The 17,522-nt window shown below is 37.6% G+C and overlaps 1 protein-coding gene across 6 annotated transcripts in view; it reads right to left on the reverse strand.

The window, feature by feature from the left end:
- Positions 1-17,522, reverse strand: part of UBR5 (ubiquitin protein ligase E3 component n-recognin 5) — a 137,248-nt gene that overhangs the window by 81,164 nt on the left and 38,562 nt on the right. For all 6 annotated transcript variants that reach the window (XR_004680523.1, XR_004680524.1, XM_035011666.1 and 3 more), the window contains exons 2-5: positions 12,337-12,381; positions 11,874-11,955; positions 11,343-11,419; positions 10,262-10,381 (exon numbers count right to left, since the gene is read on the reverse strand). Coding sequence is in view for 4 of the 6 variants with exons in the window: in XM_035011666.1 (XP_034867557.1) it covers positions 10,262-10,381; positions 11,343-11,419; positions 11,874-11,955; positions 12,337-12,381 (324 nt within the window). In the remaining 2 variants the exon portion in view is untranslated. The remainder of the gene's footprint in view (positions 1-10,261; positions 10,382-11,342; positions 11,420-11,873; positions 11,956-12,336; positions 12,382-17,522) is intronic.

Here is a 17,522-nt window from a genome sequence, read left to right on the forward strand (position 1 = left end):
GGTGGCTCAGTTGGTTAAGCGACTGCCTTCGGCTCAGGTCATGATCCCGGAGTCCTGGGATAGAGTCCCACATTGGGCTCCCGGCTCAGCGGGGAGCCTGCTTCTCCCTCTGACCCTGTCCCCTCTCATGCTGCTTCTCTCTCTCAAATAAATAAATAAATAAAATCTTTAAAAAAAATAAAAAATAAAATAAAATAAAATGAATCTAATACTTAGAGATCATTCAATCTAGAGAAAGCTACTTTACTCTCAACTACTCTTCATTGTACTCACCTAAAACTGAAAACTTCAACCTCCCATTGTGAACAGATTTAGTTTAAATTTGATTTTCCAAGGCTTTTTTTCCCTTAAAAATGTTTGACTATATTAATCATAACAATTCTCAAACTAACATACAACTACTTGATCTTCTCACTTAATTGGAAAGCCCAATCTCTGTCTAAACAACAAAACTTTTAAAATAGTTTCCGCAGTAAAATGGGAAAACAATCTCCAGAAAACCTGGTGTCACCCTTTTTGATGGCTTTCTACCCTTGTTGATACACTCTATCAACTGTGTCTGTGTATCTGTATCTACAACCTAAGAACCGCCCAAGATAATTTTAGAGAAAAACAATATTTTGTATTCTCAGAGCTATAGTATGAACCATCACTTCATCTCAGCTGTGCACCAGATTTCATAAATATAGTGGTAATGAACCATTTACAGACCGAAAGGAAAACAAAGGAGCATTAAAAGTATATTACATTAACAAAAAGGAAAATAAGAAAACAATTCCATGTACAATATCAAAAAAAAAAAACCAGAAACAAAAACCAATACTTAAGAATACACCTAACCAAGGAGGTGAGACTTATATACTGAAAGCTATCAAACACAGCTAAGAAAATTTAAAGAAGGCACAAATAAAAAGAAACAAATCTCATGTTCATGAACTGGAAGACTTAATATTATCAAGATGTCCATATTACTCAAAGCAACAGATTCATCACAATCCCTATCAAAATCCCAAATGGCATTTTTTACAAAAATAGAAAAGTTCATCCTAAAATTCATGTGGGGTCTTGAGAGACCCTCAAGAGCCAACACAATTTTGAAAAAGAAAAATAAAATTCTAGAGAACTAATACTTTGTGATTTTGAAACATCATTACAGAAGTACTGTAATTAAAACACTGTGGGGTCTGACATAAGGACAAATAAACCAGTGGAACAGAATAGAGAGCCCAGAAATAAAATCTTGCACATATGGTCAAATGATCTTTGACAAGGGTGCCAAAACCACTCAATGGGAAAGGACAGTGTCTTCAACAAATGATGCTGGGAAAATTAGATATCTCTATGCAAAAGAATAAAACTGGACCCTTACGTTATACCATACGCAGCAATTAATTTAAAATGATTAAAGACCTAAACAAAAGACCAAAAAATTTAAAATTCCTAGGAAGAAAACAGCTGAAAAGCTTCATGTAAGACCTGGCAATGATCTTAAGATATGACACAAAAAGCACAAGCACTAAAAGCAAAAACAGACAAAATGAACTATATCAAACCTAAAAACTTTGTACCTCAAAGGACATAATCAACAGAGTGAAAAGGCAACCTAAAATGGGAGAAAATATCTGCAAATCATATATCTGATAATAACTTAATATCCAGAATATATAAAGAGCTCCTACACTCAACAACAAAAAATAGCCCAATTAAAAACTGGATAAAGAATGTGAATAAACATTTCTCCGAAGATACACAAATGGCCAACAAACATATGAAAAGATGTTCCATATCACTAATCATCAGAACCAAGTAAGATATCCCCTTACACCCATTAGAATGGCTATTATTGAAATAAAAACAAAAACAAAAAGACAGAAAATTACAAGTGTTAGCAGCAAAGATGTGCAGAAACTGGAACACTCATGCACTGTTGGTGGGACTGTAAAATCGTGCAATGCTATGGAACAGTATGGAGGTGCATCAAAAATTAAAAATAGACCTATCGTATGACCCAGGCAAGCCCCCTTCTGGATATATGTGCAGAAGAACTGAAAACCGTCTCAAGAGATATCTGTATACCCACATTCACAGCAACATTATTCACAGAAGCCAAGAGGTGGAAGCAACCAAATGTCCAAAGGATGAATGGATAAACAAAATGTGGCATATACATACACCGGAATATTATTCAGCCTTAAAAAGAAAGAAAATCCTGTCACAGGTTACAACATGGATGAACCTTGAAGACATTATGCTAGTGAATGAACCCAGTCACAAAAAGAGAAAAACCATGTGATTCCAGTTATATGAGATACCAATAAAGTAGTCAAATTCATAGACACAGAAAGTAGAATGGCAGTTGCCAGGGGTTAAGGAGAGGGTATAGATGGGATACAATGGGTGTAAAGTTACATTTTGCAAAATGAAAAAGTTCTGGAGATCTGTTTCACAACAACATGAATATATTTAATATTACTGAACTGTACACTTAAAAATGGCTAAGACAGTAAATTTTGTTTTATACCCTGATTTTAAAAATTAAGTCATGTGTTATCAAAGAAAGCAATATGCTAGAAAGTACTTATTTTCAAGTTATATGCATTATAACAATTATGCAATAGAAAATAATAACGGATCAATGAAACATAAATAAGTACTCAAATCAAATATTAAATCAGCATTTCTACTTCATGGTTTCCTATTAAGGTACAAAAACAAAGTCATCAGGTAGAACTACTTTTGAAATTTTTAAACATTCAAAGCTAAATACATTATTTCAACTTGAAAACAGGGAGAACCATATTCTAAAAAAGTCTTAACAATATATAACTAGGGTGACAATATGTCCCCGTTTGCTTGAGATATTGCCTGTTTAAGCCTACTATCTGAGCCTAATTATTAATTTCACTCCAAAATGTCCTAGTTTGTGGCTTATTTCCACCAAGGACTGCATACCATTTCTCCGGCAAGCCAATACTGCTAGAAACCTGATCAGATATACTATCCAAATACACATCTACTCCTGGGCAGACCTCACAGGTATCATAAACTCAAATCTCCATGAGGGGTGCATAGATTACATAAGTAAGTGAAGTTAAGGTAACAGGGAAGACTGGAGAGTATCAGCCTACTTAATACACCCAAATTCACTGCTGGATTCTTTCATCAAAACACCAAGGGCTGCCAATTCGCAATCTCTGCTATACAAACCCTCAACAGAGGTTAGCTGAAAGACATATGTCAAATATCTCTAGTTTTAGTGAGCTATGTAATTTTTTTAATATTAAACTCAAAAGTACTAGGAAAACCAGTTTCTCCTACCTGTACTTTGTTCATCAAAATTAATCCTACTATTTTAATCCCATTACACAGTACACTCAAGGTAATAGAATGATTCAAAATCAACTGAGGAAATCACACCATAGGAATTAGTCCACGGCTTCCAAACTTAAAGCCCATGGACCAAGTCTTGTCCATAAACCCGGTTGGTTGGCTTAAAAAAAAAAATACACACATCATCATCAAAAATAAGGCAAATCTGAGAAACTATCACAATCAAGAGGAGCCTAAGGAGATGACTAAATGTAATGTGATATCCTGGATGGGATCCTGGAACAGAAAAAAGACAACAGGAGAAAACTATGGAAATATGAATAACCTTCAGTCTTCAGTGAATAATAATGTATCAACATACATTATAAAAAATTTACCATACCAATGTTATATATTAATAACAGTAGAAAATGGGCGCGGGATATAGGAGAACTCTCAGTACTATCTTTGCAATTTTTCTGTCAATCTGAAACTGTTTTAAAATAAAAAGTTTCTTGGGCGCCTGGGTGGCTCAGTCGTTAAGCGTCTGCCTTCATCTCAGGTCGTGATCCCAGGGTCCTGGGATCGAGCCCTGCATCGGGCTCCCTGCTCCAAGGGAAGCCTGCTTCTCCCTCTCCCACTCCCCCTGCTTGTGTTCCCTCTCTCATTGTGTCTCTCTCTGTCAAATAAATAAATAAAATCTTTATTAAAAAAATAAATAAAATAAATAAAAGGTTTCTTTAAAAGAGGATATACACACATAGACATGCACACACTATATATATATATGATTGGTATGTGGCCCGGTGTATATATTAATTCCTAGTTCCAACATATAAGTCAAGATAGTCACATAAAGATCCAGAATTACAGCTTCTTGGGGACAAAAAAGGGGGTGGGGTGAGGGGCACCTAGCTGGTTCAGTCAGTGGAGCATGTGACTCTCGATCTCAGGGTTGTGAGTTTAAGCCCCACATCGGGCACAGAGCTCACTTAAAAAAAAAAAAGTGAAGTTGAGGCATGGAAGTTTGCACTTGGCAACAATAGCTCTGTATTCTCCTATGGTAATAATCAGCTCATCAGCTGCCTCCTTTAAAAAGGGGCATCTACTTAGTTTGTCACAGCCCTACTACCTACCACCTTACCCACCTAGCCAGCTTCAACAGTTTACAATTACAGTGACCTGCTTGGCTTTTACATTCCAAATCCAGTGCTAATTATTAGCTCAGATGAGACTCCAAAGGAAATATGGTAGCTCAAATTAATGAAAAGCAGCTTACACCTATCATCTATTATATCCAGTGACAACAAACAGAATAAAGAGACTTTAGATATTATCTCCATTTTAAACTTACTATTGAGCACAATTAACTCTCTTCCCCAAGTAAATTCGGTGGTTTTACCCTTAACCTGGTCTGAAATGAGTTTAACAACAATACCTAGGAGATTTTTGAAGTATCTCCCAGGATAAATATGAGTAATTATGAAAGGGAGGAAACAGGAGCAACTAGAAACCTTTAGCACAAACACCTGCTGAACAGTGAAAAGGCCAAAGGGAAAAAGATTAAAAGTCCCATAAATTTTGTCTGCTATGCATCCCTAAGAATGATAAGTCAAAATAAATGATCAATTATCAATTATCTATGGTGATGGGAAAGAAAAACCAATTATTCCAAAATCTTTCAAATGCAGCTCTCAAATACAAAGACCATTTGCTCCCTGATTCACAACCCAAAGGGAGCAAGCCTGGAGTCTGAAGAAAGGGGGTAGGGGACCACAGTCTATGGGGATGGGCTTTTTCATATTTGACTGCATTTGGTAAATTTGCGGATAAGAATCCCCTCTGGGGTCTCAAGATCTGCTTGTTCTAGATTCTCTATTACATGCTATAAATTGCAAACTTCTTTAAAGTTCCTTGTAATCAACACAGAAAGAGGAATAAACACCCACTACACAACTCATGGGGGAAAAAATGTATCATGAAGAAAATATTTTTGACTCTATAAAACTGCTTAATTTACAAAATAACCTGATCACAATTTCACCATCAACAAACAGAATTTTCATTGAGGCCAAGACAATCAGTCCTGAAGTGCTTACACTTTGTGGACATCTGCAAGACCAAATAAAGGTAAACAAAAGACTGGCAATGACTTAAGTCAGTGGACACTGTGACATTTGTGACATTTCTCAATACTTCAACTCATGAATCAAATGCCAAAGAAAGCTCAACGCTGAGTTAGTTCTGGGGCATGTGTGTGGATAAGAGAGTGAGGGACAGAAAGGCAGTGTGGGCAAGGATGTGTAAGGGGACTCAAAAATCGCTTCTCTCTGCATTTTAAAGCCTTAAGATTAGCCCTAATCTTCTTTGGAGTAGATCTACAGAGGTTTTAGTCAAGATCAAATGTACTATGGTTTATTACTGTTATTTGTTACGTTATTTTATTAGCAAAATCACAAAATTCCAGCTCTGTCATTCTATTATAACTGGTTATATCCAAGTTTTATTTATAAAGAGAACATTAAATCTAAGACAATTTGAGCAACATAATAAATTGTGATGAATTATAAACTATAGAATAAAATATCCATGAGACCATAATGATATAAATAACTGAAGAGAAACAGAATAAACAATAAATAAATGTGCAAGGAGGAAAAATTCTTCCTTATGCTTGAATTCTAATTAGTAAAAGTGTAAAAGGAATGACAGAAATTTTAAAAAATAACTATTTGGCCAACACCACAGAAATACTTAAGGCAAAAAATCATCAATGGATGCTAAAATCAAGCATAAAAATATATTTACATGGTCAAAGAGTCTCCCCGCAGAATAATGTTAATTACAAAGGGGGAAATAGTAACTTTATAGTTGCGAAACCTGGCAAACACCACCTTACCTAACTAATCAGGGGTAATCTCATCCCTAGATGAGACGTATCCACACCATGTGCCTCCTGATATGATGCACTGAGAAGACATCACCACCTCTGCAGTGTTCTCGACAAAAATGCACCACCTGCAATCCTAATCAAAAGTCTAGCAAATTATTTTATGGGTACCAATAAACTGATTCTAAAGTTTATATGGAGTGGCGCCTGGGTGGCTCAGTCAGTTAAAAGCGCCTGCCTTCGGCTCAGGTCATGATCCCAGGGTCCTGGGCTCGAGCCCCAGGGCTCCCTGCTCAGCAGGAAGCCTGCTTCTCCCTCACCCTCTGCCTGCAGCTCCCCCTGCTTGTGCTTGCACACACACTCCCTGAGGGAGGGAGGGAGGGAGGGAGGGAGGGAAGGAAGGAAGGAAGGAAGGAAGGAAGGAAGGAAGGAAGGAAGGAAGGAAGGGACAGTCATTCAAACAATGGGCCAAAGACCTTTACCGACACCTCACCAGAGAAGATATACAGATAGCAAGTAGCATATAGAAAGACATTCCACATCGTATATCACTACGGAAATGCAACCTAAAACAATGAGATACCATTACATGCCTATTAGAACAGCCAAAATCCAGAACACTGACAACACCAATTTTGCTGGTGAGCCTGTGAATAGTAAGAACTCTCACTCACTGCTGGTGGGAAAAGAAAATGGTACAGCCACTTTGGAAAACAGTAGCCAGGTTCTTAGAAAACTAAACATACTCCTAACATGTTCCAGCAATTGTGCTCCTTGGTATTGGAGTTGAAAACTTATATCCACAAAAAAACCTGAACACAATGTTTATGAACAGTTCTAATCATAATTGCCAAAACTTGGAAGCAACCAAGATGTCATCCAGTGGGTGAGTGCAGAAATAACCTGTAGTACATCCAGACATATGATTCCAACTATACAAAATTCTGGAAAAGACAAAACTCTGGAGACAGTAACAACATCAGTCATTGCCAGGGATCAGAGGGGAGAGAGGGATAAATAGGCAGAGTGCAGGTGATTTTTAAGGAAATTCAACTACTCTGATACTACAATGGAGGATACATGTCATTATACATTTATATACAGAATGTACAACATCTAGGGTAAAACATAATGGGAACCATGGACTCTGGGTGATAATGATGTATCAATGTAGTTTCATCAATTTTAACAAATGGACTGCTCAGGTAGGAGATGTTGATAGTATGAGACTATACATGTGTAGAGACAGGGAGTATACAGGAAATCTCTATCTTTCTCCCATTTTTGCTGTGAACCTGAAAACCACCCTAAAAAAGATGACTTAAAAAAAAAAAAGCATCACCTGGGTTTAATCATGAGGAAATAGACAAATTCAAACATTCTACAAAATAATCAGACATTTTTCAAACTCATCAGGGTCCAGAAAGTAAAGAGATTGAGAAACTGCCCCAGGCTAGAGGAACCCACAGAAGCATGACAACTAAATGCAATGTGGGATCCTGGATTGACTCCTGGACCAGAGAAAAGGGTGTTAGTGGGACAATTAGTGGAATGTGAGTAAACTCTGTAGATTAAGCACTGTTCACTGTTAATTTCCTGGTTTTGATCAATGTACTATGGTTATGTAAAATGTTAACATTTGGGGAAACCAGGTGAAAGTTTTTACAACTTTTTAAAAGGCAAATTACTTCAGTGATGTACTTGAAGAACAACAAAAGGAAGTCAGATGATTTCAAAATAAACATTTTAAAAATACAGAGTACAAATTAGTTAACAAATGCCACCACATAAATGGATAAACTAAAACAGGGATCAGCAAACTTTTCTGTAAAGAGCAGACAAGTAAATAGTTTATTTAGGCTTTGTGAGCTAAAGTCTTTGTCAAGACTACTCATCTCTCCCATCTTAGCACAAAGCAGCCACAGACAGTAACTAAGTATCAAGCATGCCTGTGTTTCAATAAAAACAAGAGAGAATGGATTTAGCCCACAGGAGGTGGTTTGCTGACCCTGCAATTAAACAAATTTTTTAAAGAAGGTATAGTTTGACATGGTGTAATACATAACAGTTATTCTTTCTTAAGTAAATATAATCAAACTTTCTCCAGGTTTATTAAACGAAATGACAATTTCATTTGTTATTACATCATTTTCAGAATTCTTTATCATACACTGTTATGTTAGTTGTGTGCACAGGACCAGTAAAAGGAGATACTTAATATTTTAATGAAGACCAGAGCTATGTTTCCCATTAATAGTTCTAGCACAGAATGAGCTAAAGAATGTACTCCACTAAATGACCTTCCTCTGACCTCAAAATAAACTTAGTTCAGCAAAAAAACAAAAAGGCAAAGAAACAATAAGCATTTGGGGCTCTCAATTTTCAAATATAATTTTACCTAGAAATTCAGTGTCAAAATATTTTTAAAATGTTTAAAACCTTCCTCCTCCTCTTTTTGAAACAATTTAAATTGCTTCTAGTTATATTTCTTTGATCAGCCTTTGAACACATTTGCTGACTTGACTGATTTGGCATTATCTAACCATTCATCAGGTAATTTCAGAAAATCTAGGTATTCAAGATCAAGGTATAAAATGAGTAAAATCATCTGGCTTAGAATTTGTGTATGATTTTGTTAATTTGACAGCTTATCAACTTTAGATAAAATGAAAGTTGATTATCTAGTTTAAGAGGTACACATGTTATAAATAATTTAAAAGTAAAAAGAAGGTACAAACTTCCAGGTATAAGTCATGACCATGTAATGTACAACACTGCATATTTGAAAGTTGCTAAAAAAGTAGATCTTCAAAGTCCTCATCACAAGAAAAAATATATATATTGTAACTATGTATGGTAATGAAGGGGCACCTGGGTGGCTCAATCAGTTAAGTGTCTGCCTTTGGCTCAGGTCCTGATCCTAGGGTCCTGGGATCAAGCCCTACCTCAGGCTCTCTGCTCAGCGGGCAGCCTGCTTCTCCCTCTCCCTCTGCCTCTGCCTACCGGTCTGCCGGTCTGCCTACATGTGCTCTCTGTCAAATAAATAAAATCTTTAAAAAAAAACTATGTATGGTGATGGATGTTAACTAGACCTACCGTGATCATTTCACAACACATAAATAGCAAATCATTCTGTACATCTGAAACTAATATAATGTTATAGGTCAACTGTATCTTGTTAAAAAAATAAAAATAACTTGGGGCGCCTGGGTGGTTCAGTCGGTTGAGCTTCGGACTCGTAGTTTTGGCTCAGGTCATGATCTCAGAGTCCTAGGATCGGGCCCCACATGGGGCTCCCTGCTCAGTGAAGGGAGTCTGCTTGTCTCCCCCTTTCTCTGCCCCTCCCGCTCCACCGCACCCACCACTTGCACTCTCTCTAGAAATAAATAAATCTTTAAAAATAAAAATAACTTAGGGCGTCTGGGTGGCTCAGTCGTTAAGCGTCTGCCTTCAGCTCAGGTCATGACCCCAGGGTCCTGGGATCGAGCCCCGCATGGGGCTCCCTGTTCGGCGGGAAGCCTGCTTCTCCCTCTCCCACTCCCCCTGCTTATGTTCCCTCTATCGTTCTTGCTGTCTCTCTTTCAAATATATAAATAAATAAAATATTAAAAAATAAAATAAAATAAAAATAACTTAATTAAAGGCTGTCAAGTTTAGTTACATGATTTTCAAACCTCACTAAATTAATTCAGAAAGAACTACCAAATTTGGAACCTAGAAAGAAATAAATGTTGGATTTTTTTACCCAAGAATTAGCATAAATAAGACCAAAGTCAACACCACTGAAAAACTGAAGTAACATAAGCGACCTGGTAAGTGATATATTAAACACATCTCAACATTAAATACTTTTAAAAGGTCAAGAGCCTGGGTTAATTGTAATTAGCCTGCATGGGTTATTTTTATCACGGTGCCTCGCCATGAGCAACCAGAGCGCCTGTCCAGAGTTCAGGAGTTTCCTCCCTGCTCCGCTGGGTAACACAGAAGGCAATTTCTCAGAGTGAGAGCCCGCACAGAGCGTGGGCCCGGACCACCGGAGGCCATCACCTGGCCACAACTTACCCCAGGGTGTTGCCTGCCAGCCTGCCCAGAGTCTCAGAACCTGAGAGAAACCATGGGGAGTCACTTGTCCTCCCGGGCCTTGATGTCCTCCCTGCCCCCGAGCTGCTGGTCAACTTTGACCTGGGGAAAAAACGGGAGGCGCAACAGTCACAGAACAGTCCCAGACTCGCTAGGCACAAGCCTGGGACTCCTGGCCTCCCTACTCTGGGAGTGACTGTGGTGAAACACCAGCCTCGCTCTTCTCCGACTGCCCCTCCTGGAATGTGTCCTTCCCGTCAACGAGCAAGCCGCACAACCTATGGCCTCCCAGCAATCCAGCACACCCTCCTGGTTCAAAGTGTCTGCATGGTTTAACTGCAAATGAATTATTCTTTAGACTTTTTGAAGTAATCATGCTTTCCTTAGAGGCAGGCAACTGAAATTCATCATACATTATCTAGCAGTGCTTTTTATATGTAATCATTTATAAAGACCGCAATTTTAAAGACCCTTGTCAATTTCAAACTGAGTTACTTGATTTGGAAATATTAAGAAGGAAAAAACATGAGGAGCCTGGCTGGCTCAGTCGGTACACCATGAGACTCAAACTAGGGGACCGTGAGTTTGAGATCCACATTGGGTATAGATATTACTTGAAAAAGGGCAGGGAAGGGGGCCTGGCTGGCTCAGTTGGTAGAGCATGTGACTCTTGATCTCAGGGTTGGGAGTTCAAGCCCCACACTGGGTATAGAGATTACTTAAAAATAAATTCTTGGAGGGAAAAAAAAGATCTAAAAAGTCATTTCAATCAAAGAACAGATCTGACTTGGGACCTACCACATACATAAATCATTCCTCTGATAACCAATTTCTGTAGTGACCAACTTCTCTGCTATTTTCAATATTAATATTTTAGCCATAAATCACTGCTTGCAGAAAAATTAAAATCAAACTACAAGATAACCATTTCACTATTTTAAGTGCCTCATTTTCTACAATGCTTTTTTTAAACTTGAAGGCTATCAAAATCAAAACACAGGTTTAATATAATACCTTTGAAGAGCTAAATACTTATTAAATAGAAACGGCATTAATGTCTTACCCATCGTTGTTATCAGGTTTGCCCAATTCCAATCTGTCTGGCTGTACTGAGAAACCAATCCTGCAAACTCTACCATCCTAAAAGCCAAGAAAATAGAAAAAATCGCCGAAGTAAAAATGTGTATTAAAATATGAATTTACTCAATAAACAGATTATGTCCCCATCACTGTCAATTCAGAAGACAACAAATAAGTTCCTTTTCAGAAGGCACTCACGCCTGACGTGGGGAAGTATGTTTTACATTACATTATCAGGATAGCAGTAAAAATAATTTAAAGTATCTCTAACAGAATTCAGAGTAAGGAAATGACTGGGTATCAGGAACTTCTCCATTACTATGGTTTCAAGCTGTACTAAATCACTTAAGCTTTCTCTGAGCCAGAAAATGGACAAACTAAGGAAATGGAACTGGGTGATCTCTTGCAAAAAACTTCTATTTTGCCTGGTTAAAAAGGAAGATACATGATAATGCACGATTCCATTTTAAGTTAAGTTCCTTTTCATTTCTCTATCTTACAGTGAACAATTTACCTCAAGAAGAAAGGCAGCATGATTTGGTCCTACCACACACTGCTTGATAGTAGCCTGTTCCAATACATTCAAAGGGGGGTGGCTAAGGAATAAAGAAAGTCAAATAAAATTATTTTTTAAATGGCAAATACATTCTAGGGTTGGTATGTTTGTTTTTTACCTGATTAACCAAAGGAAAAAATAGCTGGAAAAACCTGTTTTTAAAAATTAATATTTACATATTATAATAAGCAATAATTGAAAAATAATAATTATGATATCCTTTATAGTTATTACATGTCCTTGGTATGCCAGATTTTTCAACAATCAGTATGAACAGAACCTATTATTCAAATGAATCCAAGTCATAAATAGCTGACAGATTAAAATATTTCTGGTTGCTTCTGCCTAAATAGGAGTTATTTTTCCTAATAAAGAAAAAAATGCTCTTTTCAGAAAATTTAAAATATCTTAAAACTCTTACCTGTTTAAATTGTATTTGTTCAGTTTTTCTGAAACTTCCCGTAACCTTTAAAAACAAAATGAAATATGAATAAACCACATGTACAAAATCTTTTTAAATAAAATAGTTCTGATAGGTACTTGTATAACATTATTTGGTGATTTCTAACAGTAGTATACAAAAAATCTGCTAAGGCAAGAATGTTTTTTATATTATCTTTGATTTTTTGTCCCAAAAAAGATCCCTGGTCAACTCTACAATTCCCTTCCCTCACCACCCCATTAGCGACTTTGATAATAATATTAATCCCATTTTACAGATGAGGAAACTGAGGTTTCTAGTATTTGTAATACACAAAGTGGCAACAGAGCTGGTACCTGAACCAACACCAATGGAAGCCATTTTTTTTTAAACACTGTGCTGTATATGCCAAGAGATTCTTAAATGTACATAATGTACATGTATATCATAAAATGAAGGTATTAGGCTAGCATAAATCTACTAAGAATTTTACAAAATGGGGCAGAAAAGGCCTGAAAGCTTAACTGACTTAAGACACAGTCTCAGTTCCTGAAGGGCCTTCTGACACAAAACTACACAAATGAAGACCTCTATGTCCGTATCTACAAAACAAGGATAACACCTCCCCCCATTTCTAAAAGATTATCAAATATGCTTCAAAAAATCTCAAGGGGCTGCATAACTAAAAGATATTAACTCATATTATCTATTACAATTTTGCTGCTTATCTCAAGAAAACAGTCTTGAATTAATACAAAATATTGTAATACTCATTAAAACTAGACCCTTCGGTCAACTTAAGGAACTCACTTTATAATGTAAAGATGTAATCAAATGCAGAGATTGTAAGAGTTTGAGTCTATCAAGTTACCAAAACAACTGCCTAATCTTTCAAATTTTTTCATAGATGATTCTCTTAAAAATAAACAGAATTTTAGAAAGCAATAGAAAAAAATTGAAACATTCAATCAATAGGAAATTCCATGGGGGCGCCTGGGTGGCTCAGTCAGTTAAGCGTCTGTCTTCAGCTCAGGTCATGGTCCCAGGGTGCTGGGATTGAGCCCCACATCGGGCTCCCTGCTCAGCGGGGAGCCTGCTTCTCCCTCTCCTCTGCCTGCAGCTCCCCCTGCTTGTGTGTGTGCATGCTCTCTGTCAAATAAATAAAATCTTTAAAAAAAACATTTTCTTAAACAGGAAATTCCATGAATTTTGCTTTCTAAAAAGTGACAAAAATAGGGGTGCCTGGGTGGCTCAGTCGTTAAGCATCTGCCTTCGGCTCAGATCATGATCCCAGGGTCCTGGGATCGAGCCCCGCATCGGGCTCCCTGCTCAGCGGGAAGCCTGCTTCTCCCTCTCCCATTCCCGCTGCTTGTGTTCCCTTCCCTCTCTTGCTGTGTGTCTCTCTCTGTCAAATAAGTAAATAAAATCTTAAAAAAAAAAAAGTGACAAAAATACATAAAATCAAATTTCAATCATTTGTACTAACAGAGGAAAGTGATATACATACTCCGAAAATAAATCACAGCTTAAAGCCAGTTTAGGATTCAAAGCTGCCATAAATCATTTATTATATAAATGGGCAAATGACCTAATATTTCAGTAAGAGATTCTAGCAGGACCCAACTGTCTCTCAACTTTGTTTTATCCTATAAATTCTATCCTTTGTTTAATGCTGAGGAGCAGCTTTCAAACCCTAACATATACACAGGTTTTTTTTGCCAATTCTGAATCTTAGTCCTAAGCACTAACTTTCAAATGACGCCATACTTAGTTTCTCTCCCACTCACTGGTGACTTTATTCTCACTCCCAAAGAAGAGCACCTGACCGACCACGCGTGGGATTCACGGGCTCTGAGAGAAGGCCAACTAGAAATGGGGATAAGCTGAACTGGGAGGCTCCAAAGAACGGCCTTCAGGACCCTGGAGCAGACGCGGGAGTAGAGCTGGAGGGAAAAGGCTGAGAGAGGCTTACTTCCCCCAAACCACAGCAGTACCCGAGAAGGTACATTTTTCCTGCAGACAACTACACCCATTCACTCCCATCCCTTTCTCTTCGCCCAACAAGGTCTCGAGAGCTTCCACAAAGTATAAAGTGACGGGGAGGGAAGGGAGCTGGGGGGCAGATAAAATTTGTCAAAACCTTTTCAAAACCGGGCAATAACGCTGATTAAGTATTAAATGCTGCTCTCATGTTTTCAAATACCATTCCACGTACACAGTATTTATAACACCAAAATAAGCTTTGAAAACATAAAAATGCTGAAGTACGAAGTCAAGAACTCGACAGCCAATTTCAGGCCGCTAGGGGACAGAGTCACTGCCATCAATTCAATTTTCTAATCTCAAAAATCATGGTGGACTCCTAACCACATCTGAAATGTACACCCATTTGTACTGGAAACAATGCCCACTGGGTAAAAAGAAATCTGGAGCTTACTCCCAGCTCATCTACTGCTAACTGGGCTCATTTGAGCCCATTAAGTCTCAGGTTCTCATCTATATAAGGGAAGACTAATAGTCATCTCTGGTTCTTTTTAGTCCTGGAATTCTTATGAATGTTTGAAAAGCAAATATTATCAGTGGGGATACATATATAATGTTTATATGGGACTAGCACTTACTGTCATATTCCATTTCATCTAACCCATCTGAAACTTTCACATACAAACTGATTTTACACGGACATTTAGGATGCTTCCCCAAATACCAAATTTTTTAAATTTCTTAAATTCAGTCCCCAAAATTTACACAAAATATATCATGCTTGCAAATCTCAAAACAGTTATCAGGACTAAATTGGCACCCTAAGCATAAATCCCAGACCATAGCGACAAAAAACCTACAAACAAACAAAAAACTATAAAAATAAAAGAGTACTGAGTTCCTCCTTTTACAGAGTCCTCAGCAGACACGGAAATCACAGAATTCAATTCAATTACTAAGTTACTGAATGTCTCTACATAATTATTAGGCATTCATCTACTTTAAAGGATCTTTCTCCAAAAGCTCACAATGCTTAAAGTCATTAACTATATTTCCTCTAGGAGCAACATGAACAAGTCTCCCTTGTTTTTTAAAATAAAATAAAAGTACCCTAGAACTCACCAAATTCCATTTCAGAATAAATCTTTACAGGTGGCTGTGATGGAAAACAATTTGAAGAGTACAGCATAACATTACAAAATAACCTCATAACTCAGCATTTAATCTCATTCAGGGACAGGTAGGCAAGCCTTTGTGAGGTGGCTATAACACACAATGGATAGGTTAACAATAAGCTTCTGACAATCCTTAGTACTCCTACACCAAAGATTTATTCTATATTCCAATTCAATAACCTATTTCATTCCTTTAAATTTATAGGTATTTTACAGATTCAGATGCTGGATTTTCTTTTTCTTAAAGCACCAAGGTAGGGTAACGGCAAACGGATGTTTAAAAAGAGACAAGAAATCAAAGTGTAACCTGCTGGAATCTAACATATTTCACCGCTGCCCTGAAAATCCCCTGTAAGTTCAGTCTCCTTTTCCCCAAATTTAACATTATAATTTCAAATATAATTCATCTTCTCACCGATCCTCAACTGGGAATAGCATCAGTGCAGGTCCGTCGGTTTTCGAATTCTCTACCTGTCATGTACCACACCTGCAGGTTCATACATACATACCCCTAAACTGAATGAAACCTGATGCATTTTTAGCTGTATTTCTAAAACAAAAAAAAATTTAGGTATATTCAGATCCCGAAAGGTTTCAATTCTCCAGGACAGAAAGATATTCCTGACAACCCACCTTCTACAAGATGACAGTCTTCATGTATCTGGAAGTGTAGGACCAGGTACCCCTGCCCATGTTTCATGTTTGTAGCAATCACCCTAATGGTGGAAAAGCGACAATCTGCCACAAGTACATTTCTTCCAGTCTCATCCCTACTTATTTCAGGCCCAGCTCAAGTGTTACATCCTCCATGAATTTGTCCCAATAGCCCTACTTTTCTTCCTGCAGAAGTGGACAGCTTCTCCCTCCTAGAGGACCTTCGTGTCTACTTTGCGTTCATTTGTTTCCGTCTGAAATGGCTTCAGAGACAGTAAGAAAACCAAGTCTTTCCCCACTCTTCCACGTCTTTAGATACAGTTCCAACAGTGAAAAATGGAGAATAATACTTGTATACAATCCATTTTAGAGGAAGAAAAGTTTCCTGATCTAATCTCAACAAAATTAACTCCCCAGGTCTTCCACCTCAAACTAAAGTTTAAAACAGGCAAGAAAAGTACAAATATACAGGTTTCTTTTAGGATAGTTGCCCATATTAGCTCTTATAAGCAGACCAGTTACCATAAAGAGAACATTTAGTAACTCACCACTTACCCAATAATATGAGCAACCTGCCTTTAAAGTGACCTCACTCCAACCTCTACCTATCCATCCATGGAATAAAACTTTTACATATCCATATCATTTTATTTTGGAGCAAAGGGCTTAATAATCCATATAAAGAAACAACAGCCAACAGTAAAGGTTACCTAAAACACTAAATCATACATTAAAAATCTGTGCCCAGATTATTTTCTTGTAGAAAAAGAAATACTGTAAGAATATTTCTGGCATTTCCCCAAAAGAAAACTCTAAATCTTAAAGCCTAAAACTCAAGAAGCAATGAAATTACTTCTTTTTTTGGGGGAGCAACTATGTTGCTAGATAGATGGCTGAGATAGGAGTCAAGCTTCCAGTCTTTTCTGCTCTATCACCCTGCACTTTCCTAAGTACAGGCAGTCAGTCCTTAACTTTCACATTGTTCTTTAATATAAGTGTCACACCATACCATCTACACTGACACACTGAACTGTCTCTTTGCATGTCATCTGTTCAACATTATCACTGACATCAATAAATTCAAGCTATCATGTGGTGGTCCCACCTGCCGGCCACTGTCACTGGGAGAAGAGGCTTTGCTTTGGGCAAAGCTGCAGAGGGTATTTTTTGAAATGGTCATTTACTTGTGCCAGCATCTAGTAGGCACATTCCCAGCCCCAGCATTTAAATGAAAATCTGGTGCTGCCTTATTCAATCCAGTCCGGAGAGCATCCAACCCAAAACCCCTTTTCACACAGTCCTGGAGCAAGCCAACAGCAAACCATCTAAGGCATGTTTATAGGGAATCCTCTTTAGGAGGTCTTGGGTATATAA

The sequence above is a fragment of the Mirounga leonina genome, unplaced genomic scaffold, assembly GCF_011800145.1.
Source record: "Mirounga leonina isolate KUSES-001 unplaced genomic scaffold, KU_Mleo_1.0 Mir_165, whole genome shotgun sequence".
Classification (NCBI taxonomy): Eukaryota; Metazoa; Chordata; class Mammalia; order Carnivora; family Phocidae; genus Mirounga; species Mirounga leonina.